This window comes from Pseudopipra pipra, chromosome 3 (assembly GCF_036250125.1).
Source record: "Pseudopipra pipra isolate bDixPip1 chromosome 3, bDixPip1.hap1, whole genome shotgun sequence".
Taxonomy (NCBI): domain Eukaryota; kingdom Metazoa; phylum Chordata; class Aves; order Passeriformes; family Pipridae; genus Pseudopipra; species Pseudopipra pipra.
In genome coordinates this window covers 85,496,658-85,512,008 of record NC_087551.1, presented here as the reverse complement: position 1 = coordinate 85,512,008, position 15,351 = coordinate 85,496,658, and the positions used below count along the sequence as shown (strand labels likewise).

The following is a 15,351-nucleotide window of genomic DNA, read 5'->3' as shown; positions in this document are numbered from 1 at the left end:
CCTGTTCTGGATGCACAGATATTTTTTAGCTGAGAATATTTTGTACCCTATAACAGAAGCCGGTGGGTATGCAAAACTTTTCAAATCTTGGTGCCCCTAAGTTGAAGTTTGACCAGTTCAGCACAAACTGTGTAATTAACAGAGCGCAGGGGAATGTAATGCTCCCGTAACTGGTAGGGTTGTGTGATCAATTATGCTTACCTGATACCCAAGTCCAACAGAACAAATAGCTTAACACTTCGTGAGCATGAATGGGATACCAGCTTAGCCCAGTTCTCTCTAACTGTGCTAATTCTCCAATTATTCATGACTCATTTTTATTGTTGGTGTGCAGAGAAATGTGCAGAGGCTTGAAATACATGGTATAGTTATAGGCATTCACTGACTATAGAGCTGAAGTTGGCTTAAAATTTTCTTGGTTTACTTTTTTTCTGTTCATGCTCCACAGTTTCCTGTCTACATGCTGTGCTGATAGCTAATTCTGGGGGAGTGGGACTGTGCTGCAAATGGGGCCACTGAAATCAGCTGAATTAGTAGTAAACCTCTCTCTAGAAAGAACTGTATGGCACAGGCTGCAGAGTAGAGTTGGCAGGGCTGCAGACTGCAGAGCTGGGAGGTGCTGAGTGGGGAATGGGAGAGGGAGCTCCTAGTGCGGGCTTTCTCATGAGAACCATCTCACAGGAAAAGTGCTTTCTGTCCAGGTACCTACAGTATTTAGTGTTGTTTGGGCACCAAAGAAGGACCACATTTGATAAAAGAATGTAGGAGTTGAAGTGGTGTTTCAGGGAAATCACAGCTTATATTACAATGAAAATTAGCAGCTGCAGAACACTTGCAAATCAAGACCTTTTTTAGATGTTAGTAAGACATGAGTCTTGAAATTTTGTCTGAATAGGCTAATATGTGCTTTAGCTTTCTGCTAACTGGGAGCTTACAAAATCCTTACATACCATATTTGATTCCTAAATGGTATGTTTAGCCATGAAAACCCTTTATATGTACTTACAGTGTAGTATATCCTGTTTGGAAATGAAATTATGAAAATGTCTCTAGATCCATGCACTCATGGATACATGTGTAAGAAATGAAGCTTATATGTTTTTATGGAATGGCATTTAACAATATCTGTTTCTCCATTTCTTATTTGTTCTAAATCTATTCAGAACAGATGAAATCCTAATAATTATAATCCATTTATTCTCTTACTTTTTGCTATACAATTTCTTTATTGGCATTTTTGTAGAAGAAGAGATCAAATACATATACCAAAGTATCTTTAAATAACAAGACCTTAGGGGAAAAAAAAGGGAAGGTGGAAGTCCATAATACTGTTGCAAAACTGGGCAAAATCTGTGACATTTGCAAGCATTTTCACTAATGAACTTTTGGGCTACATTCATGCTAATGAATTAAACAGTGCCAGCAAATGTTCTTGGGACTGGAACTTGATTGTCTCTACCCTCAAGTTGACCTTGGCATGGTTTTGCCCTGGCCACTGAGTATTGTCTTGAACAATTCATGGTATGGTTTGGGGGTTAGCATGGACCATACCTGATAGGAAGTTTGGATGTGACCATCTTGTTTTGGAGACTGAGAGAGCTGATTGGTAATGACAGGTATGGTGAAGTGCCAATTGGGTTCAGTGCCAGAGACTGGAGAAATGTGTACTCTGTGTAGCTTTACCATCTGAGGCTGGGGTGCTCAGGATGCAGTGCTACTTGTAAGCTCTTTTTCCCACCATCTCCACGAAAAGGAGTGGCAGTGACTGTTCATCTTCCGTAGCTGTTTCTCACATGTAACAAGGACTTACTAAAAACAACCGCAAACATTTCCCAAACTTTGCGTCTTCATGCACCTTTTGCAGGTGAGGAGTTGCCAGGATTGACTTTTCAAGCATCAGCTGTGGTTGCTGTACTATCACGCCTGCCCTAGTCTACAGAGGTGGCCCCTTTCTCCTGTCACTACAAAGACTGGTGCTCCAAAAAGAAACAGTAGAAGTATGAAAAACTGTAAAAATAAATTTAAACAATGTGAAAATACTGCATGACTGCCTGTGATACAATTAGAACAATGTTTATGAACATATGATGTATGTACATCAGATACAACAGATGTTTATGTACATCAGATACTGTTCATATCTGATTTTCATGGGAACATAACATGATGCTTCTGCTCAGGACTATAACTGACTGTATTTTTTCTGTGTAACATAATGCAGAGGATGCCAGCCTAGCACTTCTGAAGAGACAGACTGCAAGAACTGGGTAGAATTTCTAAATGCATTAAACTTGTGCAGGAATGAAAATTTTGATAAATCAAAACATTAGATGTGTCTAGTCTACACAATTACAATGAACATGCTAAAGGAACAAAAGCTTGCCAAGCTGTTTCAGCGCACTATTTGGACTCTGAAGGTGAGTTAAGATGCATAAGTGGACATGACCTTATTTTGCAGAGAGTGGTCACAGAGGGCAATCCAGCCAGAGCTACATTACCAATCGGTTCACGTTTAAGTTGCTACGAGGCTCCTTGAATTTCTGCCAGCATCGTTCTCCCTGTTCAGACCCTGAACCGTTCCCAACTCGCCTCCGAACCCCAGCCCCACGCCAGCGCGCCTCTGCGGTCCCTCCAGGTCTCTCCCAGTAGATTACCGGGCAGCTCCCCACATCAGATCGCCGCTCTTCTCGGAGCTGCAGGCAGAAAACATTGCCCTCAGTGTTCTTTTACAGGGTCTTGTGTTTGTCTGAGAATCCCACCCGTTCCTCAGCTGCATCAGCCCGAGGATGCGGAGAGCGCTGGCCGAAGGAAGGTGAAATGCCCCCGTGGGTATCCCTGTGTAGATGGATATATCCCGCCGTCGGGGCGCCCCCCCCGCTCCCCCGGGCCTGCCTCGGGAACGCCCCCGCGGGTGCTGCTGCCTTGGATCGCCTGGCGCTGGGGCAGCGCCGGCCTCTCCCTTCTCTCCCTCCCCCGCCCGCGAAGGCGCCTCCCGCCCGGCCACAGACACAGCCCCGGCCCTGGCCCTGCGCACAGCGGCGGATCCCTCGGGCAGCGTGCACGGAGAGCCATGGCGCGGTGCCGCGGCAATGTCCGCTTCCTCCTCCTCCTCCTCCTCCTCTGCAGCGCCGCGGCAGCCGGGTACGTGGGGCCGGGGGCAGGCGGGGGCGCCGCACCTCCCCTCCCCTCCCGCCCGGCGCGGGGGCTGCGGGGCAGCGAACGCTTCTCGGGGCTCCCGGCGCCGGGCTGGAGCCGGTCCCGAGAGCGGCAGAGCAGCGCTCCCCGCTCCCCGCCCTGCGCGCCCAGGAGCGCCCAGTGGGTGAGCATCACCTCCAGCCTCCGCAGCGGAGAGCAACGGGAGGGCTTTGCAACATGTATCGTATGTCTTTATATGGACGCTGTTACTTTTTTTGGGACTGTATTTCACTGCTTGCCCTTACCCCCTCTGCCCGTTTGGACTTTCTAGACCTACGTTCCTTGTGGCAGTTCCCTGGAACATCAGGCCTGGAGCAAACCTGACTGTTGGGGTAGCTCTGCTGCCGGACAGCCCAGCGCAGGTCACCGTAAGGGGAGAAGTTATCAGAGATAACGAGACCATCTTGAGCAGGGAAATGGTCTTTGAGAAAGGTAAGGGAATGGACTTGGTCTAGAAATATTTGATTTGCCTTCTCACACAAATATTTTGTTGCTCCCAAAATATCTCAACTTCAAAATGGTACTAAAATAGGAACTTTATTTTACCAAGTAAAAGTCTCTATGGGAAAATAAACTCGTACACTGCTGGCTCTGTTTGCAGTTGGGCAACTGTGCTGGATGGCAAGTGGCTGTGTGGATGTGCTAACTCATTTTAAACTCTGAAAATAAACAGGAGTAGCAAAGTGGGATGGATGTGGGATTTCTGAGGAGCCAGGAAGTACTCTAGTCAATGTAGTGGGGCCACTGAAGAAGTAGTAGAAGAAGAGTTGCTTACTGGTAGCTTGTCAAGGTGCAAAGTGGAAGCATGTGTGAGAACGGTAAGGGTGGAACAAACAAGGTAATAAAGCAACTGAAGCTGCTTCTCGTGCCCTAAGAATGGGAGGACCTGAGGACAGTAGTGAGGATGAGTGTGGCAGACACCGTTACTTGGAGACTCTGCATTTGAAGAAAGGGAAAGTTTTAAGAATCAAGAACTGAATTGTGGACAGACTGGGGATTGAAGAGCAAGCTGATTTGATCTATGCCACCAGGCAGCAGTAGAGGATGTGGTGGCAGTTCTGAATAGCTGAAGAGCTGAGATATCCTGGTCAGTGTTCCTTTTCAGAAAGGTCAGCTGAGAACAGAAGCGTAGAGATGTCCTGCTGGAGATTTGTCCTCATGAGAAAGAAAATATTTTATATGGATAGTCCAGCTTTCCCACTGCTCCTAGTATGAGGCAATATAAATGACATCCAAAGTCTAGCTTTTTATCTGTTAAAAGTAGAGAGTCTAGGGGCAGCATGAGATCCTGAAAAATCTGCCTTGCTATAATGCACTTTCTCTGTCGCTCGTCTAATTCTTCTATTAATGTTTTATAGTTAATATAAATGCCTTAATTGGAAGTATCACACCTTCATTTCAATGCCTTCATGAAAGCCCACCTCTTTTCACAACCTGTAGTCTTAGAAGACTAAGGCTTTGAGTGTGATGGAGTGCATTTGACCAGATAAAAAAATTTATGGCATCATGATGCAGAAAAGCATATCTGATCAAAACTCTTCTTGGTATTTCAAATATTCAGAAAAGTTTTCCAGAACTATGCATTGACAGTTATACAGTTTGGATATTGTTTATCCAGTTATTGTTATCAGGTGTCATGTCCTCCAATAGCCAGTGTAAAAGCATAAACCTGAGGCAAATTTCACTGTAGTGGTATGGCTAATGAAAAAAAAAAATCAGTGTTCATTTTTGATTTAAATCAGTTTTATACACCTAATCTGTTAGTGTCCTAATCTAACACTAACAGTTGTGGTGATGTATGCCTAAGGCAATTACTTTAGGAAGAAAAATTTGCTAGCAACTACAATTTGCATGCAGGTAAAACGGACTGTCTGTCATGCCTACAGTCCTAATTCTTAAGTGTCTGTAACACATTACCTGCTAATTTTAGATTTTGCTTATTCAAAAGTTTAGGCCAAACCTAGGATCTAGACATAGTGGGGGATTCAGCAGTGGATAAAGGAAAATTTTTGTTCTGTGGAGAAAATAACTTTGATGTATTTATTATGCTATTAGTAATGAGCTTGCCATTTTAAATTCACAATTCCTCTTCAAACCTTTCCTGACAGTATTTTAATATGGAACCAAACAAACCTAAACCAACTAACTTTTTTTGTTTTCTTTTGAAAGAAAAAATTATTAAAAGAAAAATAATTTCTTCTCCTTTTCTTCTTCTAACTATACTGGCTTTTATTTCCTGCTTCTGTTCTGCTTTAACGTCGAGTTCAGTGAGCCTTGCATGAGTTCCAACCTGTCTGTTGTTGTCCTTTTCAACATTAAAAGGCAGACAAACAACTGGTAATTCCAAGATTGGAATTACATCCAAAATATGTGGATGTCTCTTATCTGCTGAGCCTACAGAACAATCCCTGGGAGGTGCTAAAGTCAGAGTGAATGGTGGGTGATCAGGAACAGGTATGACACTGTATCAGACTGGATACAGTGAGGAAAAAGTAGAAGTGCTGTAGTGCATTATTAACTTTTAATCCTTCTCCTGTCTTTTAAATACATCTTTGAATTGTCTATGGTTTTTTTACTTGATAAATGGAACAGGAAAAAAAAAGATGTTGAGTAGCTGAGTATACAGTGTATAGTTTGCAAGTCTTCTTGGAAAATTCTTAACATTTAGTATGTGGCCATCAATTTTTTCTAGTCAGGTTACATAATCTGTTAGTCATTTGTTCTCTGTGAACAAATACGTAAGCAAAACTGTTAAGGGCCAGAAGCAAGGGAACTGCCCTCAAACAGAGGATGTAGTGTTGAAGATGTGTATCCAAAAGTGCTACAGGAGTGGATTAGTTCTGACTCAGAGAGAAAGCAAGTTGTCAGGGAGAAGCAAAAACAGTTTGTCAGCATAAGATCCTAAAGCTTTAAATTCTTCACTGAAGAACAAAATAATAAGATAAAATATGTAGTGGTATTGCTATAGCTGAACTAGCAGGAGGAGGAGGTTTTATTAGGCCAGCTGTTGCAGTTGAAGGAAAAAACCCAAGCATATCTCCAGGCACACAAAATCTTTAAATGACATCATTACTGCATATATTAGTGCCCAGAAAATGTTGCTTTATCTGACAACTGAACACCTACCTTGGTTAGGCTGCAAATTCAGTGGCACTGTTGCCTAAGCTGGCAATATGCTCTGTATTTTTCCTTGCGTGGTGACAGCAAAAACAGGGGATTAACTGCTCTGAAAATCTGATGTGACTGAAAAAGTTTTTATTTTGTTTGAATGATTTTTTAGGCAGACAGGTCCTCTGGTTCAGTGTGCAAATATTTGTGCTGATGGAACTGAGATGGGTGCAGAGTTGGGAGTTGGATGGTGGAGACAGAGGACAGGCTGAGGACACAGTTTTTATTAGGGATGTTTAATCTTGTAGGGAAAGTTCAGCCAAGTGCCTAAGTGTAAGAGCTATTACATACCAGCCTAGCAAAGTGCTTCTGCAGTTGCTTTAAGTTAAAGATTCAGCCTGGTTCTCCAGTAGCAACTCAATATGATACATGTACTAGTCTAAGTTTCTGAATTAGCTCCATAAAAGGATTGTTTGATTGTTGAATTAGAGGCCGAGGGTTTTTTTCTTGCTATAATATAACCCTTCCTTTACATAAGAAATATATATGCCTTCTGATGGGTGATAAAACATTTACGGTTTTAATGTTACTGGGAGGGGAATTTTGGTATCTGAGTGATTCATGGGAAATTGTCCATTAGAGAAAGGCTTTAGCAGTGGAGATTGGTTCACATTATTATTGTGCTTTTTATATAACAAAAGGCAAATGTATTTACTAATAAGTGGTTAGTGGATATTCTTTGGAGTGAAGGAGAAAGTGCACATGTGTTTAAAGAAGTGCTGATATTTTGAACTTGGCTCAGTATTTCAGAATCGAAATGTATTGTATAGCAAGGGAGATTGTTTAAGACCAGTGTTTTGCTACAGAAATTAAGTTAATTATGTTAAATGTAGTGAAAACAGACCAACTGAATGTTTGCAAGCAGGAGGTTACTGCTACAGGTAGACTTTGTGTGAGCAAGCACAACCCCCCCAAAAAAAGTCAGTGCATCATCAGAAGAGAATAGGTTTCCATTGCCTACAGTGGACTCCAGAAAAACACAAAGCACTAACTCAAGATGTTTCTGTGCACCGTGCCAAGCCTTGACACACTTTCTGTGGAGATGCAGTTATCAGAAAGATCCTCACTTTGATTGAAAACGACTGCAGAAGATAACAATGGCTTGTGTGCAATTGGAGCTGTTGGGTTTTCTGGGTCAACAACAGCAAAAAAAACCATGATGGGAATAACAGACAGGCAAGTTAAATTTCCAGCATGAGTGGTTTCATTTTCAGTGATTGCAGTGAAGGACGATTCTTGCAGTGCATATTTATCCAGTCATTGATCAATAAAGATGTAGTCTGAACTAGCAAGAATTGTTGTCTTACAGGGTTTGCTACCCAGACTTTGCTGTGTGTTGTTGTGTTTGGAAACCTTATGCCTTAATTGAGAGAAGTTCTGTATTTTCTGTGTTCATGCTAGAATGAATTGGAAAGAGTAAGTAGCATGTAAGTAGGAAAAAAAAATCAGTTTTAAGAAAAGCTTTCATGTGTCATGAGAGCTTTTCTACCTGACAGTGTGAATGTTTTTAATTCTAAAGAAAAAGATTTAGTTAGAGCTTCTGATATTTAAGGTACAATGTAATGTATTTAAGACATGGTGAGTGAGAACTACTTTGTGAACTTACTAAAGAATCTCATTTACAGTAGCATGCATAGTTTGTAAATTAGTTATATATTTTAACTAATTTGCACTCCTTTTCTGTATTTCTGGAGAGGAGCAAACTTACTTGTTAACAGAGATTATTGAGCTAGAGTGTGGCAAATACTAAACTAGGATTTATGAAACATGATAGTCTGTGAGAACGTTTGTCAAGCTCAGACATGTAGTGATACTCCACACAGACAATGAAAATCTGCTTTTACCAGAAGGCATGTCTTACATATTTAATGATATGGTTCTGAGCACGTTAGTATGTGAAACAGTGAAAAACACTAGGAATAGGAAGTTGTAAAGTTACACCTAAATGGAGTGAAATGGCCCAAGAATGCCAGTCCCTGTTGTTAACCTTGAGTTGTATCTGTACCTTATGTCAGAATAAAATGACTGAGTTACTGGTGACTATGCTGTCTTTGTTACAAATCTGCAGGGTAAAGGGTTTTGCTGGCAGTTTAGTGGGACATCTTCTTTCCGCCTAATTCTGCATTGGAGCCTGAAATTTCAAACAGCAAGAGAGCAGGAGTTGTGTGATTTTACATCCATAACCTCCGCCTCCAAAAGTATGTGTAGCTGTGCCTCACGAAACATAACTTGTCTAATAGTCAGCATATGCAGATAACCTATGCGAAATCAGAATGAAGGAAAAGTTTTTGGGAAGGAGGTGTTGGGGTTGGATCAAAGACAAGGGAGCTAGTAGAGAAGAATGCACTCTCTTATGGGCTTTCATATTGCTGGAGTACATAAAAGAAAAAAAGCCCCGTTTTCTGTGCCTGTTGTTGAATCCATCCTTCTAATAGGCCCCTTAAGTTGTTTGCAGAAAAATGGGACTAGTGATTCCATCCAGTACTTGAGCTTTATTTTAATGCTTGGCTGCTGTTTGAGATTTGAGGGAAAGAGTCCTCCTGTGGCTCAAGGCTTACGTGTTTGTGCAAGAGGTCTTTCTGGTCACCATGTTCACCAATATCCAGCCAAGGAGGGTGTGGCAGATTGAGTGCCTACAGGCTGTTTGACAGTACCTTCAGAAGGGTGGAATGTAGTAGAAATGTGACAGTGGGGCAACTCTTGCAGAGTAGGGAATGTTACGCATTCCAGTGTGGGGTTCCCTGTTGCTACTGTGAACTGGAAGGGCTTTACAGCTGTTAGGAAGAGGAGAAGAGAGAAAAATGAAATAAAGGCTGTGAATTAGGGAAAAAAAAAGTGATGACGATAAACAAAGGAATTGGGAGGTAAGATGCTGTCAGAAACAAGGAGGGAAGCAAAGGGAGAAAGCTCTTGAGGGATGCATACTAAAAGGATAAATACACATTACCCTAACAGAGCAGAAAGGTAAGAAATAAAGTAACTAAACAGGATCTTCTCACTGGCCAAAAAACAACAGAAAAAAGGAAAACTGTATATAATAACTGAAAATGATTACAAAGGTTGAGCTTAAAGAAGCAGCACAGGTAAGAAAGGACAAAACTGGTAAGGCCAAACCATTAGTAAGAAAGAATGTGAAAGATAATAAGACAGGGTTTTTAAATATCATGTTGGTAACAAGAAGGCTAGCAAAGGATATGGCTTCCTACTCACTCTGATGAGAAGGGCTTTGGTTAATGACGCTGAGAAGCAGTAAGTGTTCAGTCTTCACTAAAAGGATCAACTAACTGTTATGGAAAAGGGTTAAGAATTAAGACAGTAAAAGGGGAGGAACAGTTTAAAGAGTACTATGGTAAAATAGATGTGTAGGCCTGATGAAATTTTCTGTAGAATATTTAGGGAATTGACTGAAATAATTTTAAACATGCTAGTGAAGTTTTGAGACCATGAGTGAAGAGACAGGCTCTGAAATATTAAAAACCTGCAAATAGAATGTGTTGCACCATGGGTTGGCAGGGGTTGTAGGTGGAAAAGAAGCAGGATATTGTTATAGTTGATGTTTCTAAGGCTTTTGATAGTCTGGCATGGCACTCTGACAAGCCAACTGGGGAAGCAGGGACAGCATGAAATTCTTATTTAATATGTTTGTGGCTGGATGGAAAATAATATGCATCAGGTAGGTCTAAGTGGTTCACTCTCGAACTGGAAATAGGTTGCCCTGAAACTGTATTGTTCAGTATGACTGACAGGAATGAAAAAATGAGAGTGTTTATTAAGATTAGTGAAGGGTCTGGTAAGGTTGCTGGGAGAAAGGATTCGATTTTGAACTCATCTTGGCAATACTAGAAGTGATTAGAGGAAGAACTGAAGTGTGCCTCACTAGAGCTAGTGCATGGGTCTGATTTGGTTGAGGAATTAGAGTGTGTGTTTACTGGATGGGGAACAAGGTGGTGCAGCAGTCCAGCAGAAAACTGGAAGTGTGTGTAGGGTGGGTGATGGTTTAAAGGTGAAAGCAGAATGTGAAAGCTTGTAAGTAATACTGTAGTTCTTAAAAAAAGAAGGTAAATATTGTACTCAAAGGTATACACAGAAATAATTTCTGTAAGCTATGAGAAAGTATTCTAGTAATCTTCACAGCCTAATTAGGCATCCTGGGGAATGCTGTGCCTGATCTTTGGCACTCCTCATGGAGGCTGTGAACCAACTGGAGAAATTCCAGGGAGAGCAGAGGGAAAGATCAGAGATCTCTCAGGAGGCAAGTTCAAACCTGATGGAAGAAGATGAACTGTCACATGAGATGAAAATAAATTGTGGAACTCCATGTCCCAGTTATTGGGGATGGAAAATGTGATCTCATAAAATTAAGACAGAAGTCCATCAAGGACTGGCCCACTATGAAGACACTAGTTTTCGTTTTTCAAGCTCCAAGCCTCAGACTGCATAGCCTGGGAAGAGCACCCAAGGAAGGGTTACTGTGTACTTGTTCGTTTTTATGCTGTTCAGATGTCTGTCCTTGACCATTGCTGGAGACGGGACCTTAGGCCAAACAGACTTTGTTTTAACCCAGGGAGTCTCTTCTACATTCTGGAAAGCATCTGGGGAGAGATGGGAGGAATTAGGGTCGAGTATCAGGAGAAGTGTGCTATGCACCTATTTATGTAGTGTTAGGTATATAAAAAGTAGCTTTAAAGAGAAAAGGGTGGGAGCTAAGAGTACATCTCCGGATGGGTGTCCTGAGCGGTATCTAATTAGGAGGAGATCCAAGCTGAGGTACTGGGTTATAGTACCTGCAGAGGCAGCAAGCAGTTGGGAAATTCATGAGTTTCCAGTCCTACACAATTGACTTCTCTTTTTATGAGACAATCAGCACTGGCAGCCTTACTGATTTCCATGCTTTGCTATGCATGACTACCTGTTTGTGAAGGCAGAGTTGAGATCCTATGAGCAAAGATTGAATAGCAAATGGCAAGAGATGATGTTGGTTCACCTAGATTCACTGTAGTCCAAATAAGTATGTGTGTGGAAAACACTGCCACAGTGACAGATCACTTCTCTAGCTTCCTGCAGGTGCAGATATGAGGTGCTTATTTTGTATGGTTAGGGGTTTATATTGCCTTTATTCACTGATGAAGAAAGTATCTGGTATTGTTTTTATATATTTAAATAGCTCTGTGGCCTCAGAAAAGTCATGTGTCTTTGTCATCACTGACTCTGAATGTATTCCAGAAAATGGAAGAAAACCAATATGAAAACAAACCTTCTTCTTCCACTTCCTCTAAGTGTGGAAATTTAAATAGATCCTGAATGATTTATTTGCAGTGAATGAGTTTGAAATGTGACTTGGCTTTGGAATTTTGCTCCACTTACAGCAATTGATGTGATGAGGATGGTATTAATACTGCCAAATATCTGGCATATACAGGCTTAGCCACATTTTGTCCTAGTATGATTTTCCTGTGTTTTAAGTTGTAATAAAAACTGCAGTTTCTTTAAATTGCCTTAATAGTGGCTTTATCTGTGTTTATTTCATGGGCATCAGAATGGATAGTAATTATGGCCAGTAGTGCCTTGAAAGCAGGATGTGCAGATGCCTGTGAGTTTGTGTGTTTGTGTATAGTCACCAAGGGAATGATGACACAACATTTAGTTGTGTAAAAGGCTTAAGTCTGAGATGATTCTGAATTGTCTATGTAGTTTCATAGACTGGATCTGATGTCAAGAAAGTTTTCGCTGTAGTATTCAAAAATTGTCTTGCTAACAATTGTAAATTTATAATTCATGGCAATATAGTTGTTTTGGTATAGTAGGCAGTGATATCATATGCATGACAAAAAGTCCCTGAGTGGCTCTTAGGTTGCTTACAGGGAAAAAGTTGAGAAGAGGCTGTACTTGAATTTAAGCATCTGCAATGGTAGTGGCTGAATAGCTGTCAGAAGTCTCTGATTAGAGATTATTTACTTTTAGAAATAGGAAGCTGTTTTCTTTTCCTACCCAGTGTTCAGTGTCTTAGATAAACCAGAGGGTGTGTTTCAAGTACTGTGTTCTTGCAACTGATTGGTCTTTTACTACTCACTGAAAGTGGTAATAATAGTATAGAGTTGGTTGTTATACTTTAAGAGATTGAGTGAAGAGTTAAATGTCTGAATTATGCTCTAAATCTAAAAAGAGCCAGTCTGCAGGAAACATGTTGCTTGCTTGGGGAAGGGATCATGGATGTGCAGGGCAAGGGAAGAGGTGCCCAGCATCAGCAATGTCTGTTGGTCTGAGAGGGTGGGAGATGGTGGTTTTCCTCAAGGGTAGATCTGACAGTGCTGATGAGAGAAGAATGGCTGAACCAGTGAAAGGGACAATAGGGAGGTACCATGACTCCTTTGCCAGGTGAAGTAGAAAGACATAGGGAATGTCATGGTGAGGGGGCAGAGAAGAGGAAGGACAGTGCCCCTTCTTTTCCTACCTTCTGGTATGTATCTTCTGTCCTGACCATGAGTGTTTCTGGTTGTGCTTTTTATGGTTGGGTTGGGTTTCCCCTATTCTTCTGGTGGTGGAAAAAAGCAGATTGGGGAAAAACCTTTGTATTTAGCTGGAGAAGGGTTTTTTCCTGGTTGTCAGGAAAATATCCATACACTTTACATTGCAGACTGAAACTAGAACTTGCTAACAACTGCGGAGTTTGCTAAAACGTGGCTTTAATCACAAAAACGTCTGCCTTTCTTCTGTCTTCTAGAGCTGTGGTGCCCTGTTTCCTGACCAGATCCTCAGGTTCTGTTCCAGTTCAGATTATTCCTCCTGCCCTTTTACATCTTTCTCCATAGGCAGCGCTGCTACCCTGCGTCTCTCTCTCTTTTTATAATTTCTGAGTGCTTTTAGCCTCCTGATTTGAAGAAAGTACTGAAAAGGATAAGGGGTGGTGGAAATAGGGTAATGACTGGCTTTGGAGGGAAGCATACGTAGTGCTGGCAGACAGGGAGGGTTTAGGAGGCTTTTTGGAGCAAGTATATACCTCTTTGCTACAGGCCTGTCGGCCTCATTTGGCTTTGGATGTCAGCCCACATGCTGACGTCCCCTGGCAATCCCTGTTGCATGCGTTTGAGTGTTGTATTGCCCCTCCTTCTACCAGCTGTGCCAAATTTAGCCATAACTTAACAGCAGTGGCTCACACTATATATTTTGGGCTATTTGTGTAACTAACCACTGCTAATTTGGGTGCTAGCTTTAGGATGATATCTGAGGAGTATAACACATTTAAGAAAACCATAAGCTCAACAGACCTGCAGGTCTTCTTGTTTGAAGAAAAAGTATTTTTCACTCCCTGGACAGTTTAGATCTTGGTATTTATGCTTCCTCTTTTTTTTTTTTTTTCTTCTTTAAACAAAAAAAAAAATGTATTATTTTGGACAGGAAAAAAAATCTGGAAGAACATTGAGGAACATTATTTTTTATTTCTCTGATGTGAGGTTTTTGAAATAGACTCAGCAGTAGAAAAAACTCTACTTTTTTGCTACTGCAAGGAAAATTTGCTACTGCAAGGAAAATGCTTTTCTGTAAACATTCCCTAAGCATGGATATGTGAGCACAGCTATCAGAAGAAAGATGTGGCACCATTTCAGTAAATCAGTCTGAAGTGAATCCAGTTATATTTTTTCTGTTCTTGCACAAGACTAAGAAGGGATGAGGATGTAGGTAGAAAAGTTTAAGTGAGAAAGTCTATTTGTAGCAATATATGCCACATGAGCTAGAATATACAGTCAATCCTAACTTGATGTAAATTAGAGACTGAAGTGCTGCTGTACTGATACGTATTGGCACAAGCTCTAGTTCACTGTGCCAAGCCATACAGTCATTTTCCTGGAACCTCTGTCCTTTTTTTGGAAGTCGAAACATTTATGTCTAGTCCTAGTGCTAGTGGTGTCAGCTCAAGAAAGGGTATCATAACTTTCTGGGTTTGGATCAGGCCCATGCAAAGGAAAGCATTTAAGATGCCATTGTTTGTGCATCTCTCCATAGGTCTAAAAAAACACGCGTGTGTTTCGTTCTGTCAAACTTTTTCTATTTGCTTTATTGATAACAATACTATTAGACCATGCCAACAAATGGCAGGGTGAAAAGGTACATTAAAAAGATGACAATTTCCCCCTGATGTCTATACTGGTGACTTGTCACTACCACACTGTCTTTGATTCCTCTTCTGCTGGATAATCCTAAATGCCAAGGATTATGAGGAAAAGGAAGCAGGACAGTGTGGCATTTGTTTTCCCTCTACCTACATGTATTTTCTCGATGCAGTATTTATTGAATGAATACAGTACAAGCTTCAGGAATTCTGTGAAAGAAATGATTTTGCAAGTGATGAGGATATTTTTTTCATGTGACTTCTGTGGGGATTTTTGGTCGTTTGTTTTGTAACTTTCTTCAAGATTAGTCTGCAACAGTCCACTGAATTTTCCTGCCTCCCTCTGCAGCTAGGTCATGGCTCCCAGCTGGACGTTTTCTTTGACTAATCCCTTGTGGTAGCAGGGGCCTGTGCCCTTGCCTGGTCTCTCCACCCTCTAGCCCACTGCAGTTGTGCTGGTTACTCCACTGCTGCAGAGGGCAGATGGGATGAGTCAAGAGGAAGCATTTGGTGGTCTGCAGTGCCTGGTGTAGGTGGCTTAACTGTTCTGGGCTCTTTTCTGAACTTACTTCTGCCTGGAGTTAGTTACATGTAATCACTGGGAGCTGTATTTAATAACTGAACATATTCCTTGCAGGGATGTGTTGAAGGAGGGTGACAACTGTTGCCATTTCTAGAGACAGTAGACTTGAGTGATCCCATGTGTAAATCATGTGAAGTGTTACACACTGTATGTGGGTAAAAGTGTCCAGCTGCAGGATGGCAGAGCTGCCAGCAGAGCAGTGCCATGTGCTAACTGTTGGACCTTGGTTAATTCCTTATAAACCTGAAATTGCTGTATGATTAAATATAACTGTAATTCATCAAGCGAACAGAAAAAT

At 41.5% G+C, this 15,351-nt stretch overlaps 1 protein-coding gene across 1 annotated transcript in view; it reads left to right on the top strand.

Moving 5' to 3' along the window:
* Positions 1 to 2,828: 2,828 nt before the first annotated feature.
* CD109 (CD109 molecule) overlaps positions 2,829 to 15,351 on the top strand; it is a 70,722-nt gene continuing 58,199 nt past the window's right edge. The window contains 3 exon segments of the mRNA XM_064650125.1: positions 2,829 to 2,981; positions 2,984 to 3,141; positions 3,467 to 3,627. Coding sequence (XP_064506195.1) covers positions 2,844 to 2,981; positions 2,984 to 3,141; positions 3,467 to 3,627 — 457 coding nt within the window. The 5' untranslated portion in view covers positions 2,829 to 2,843.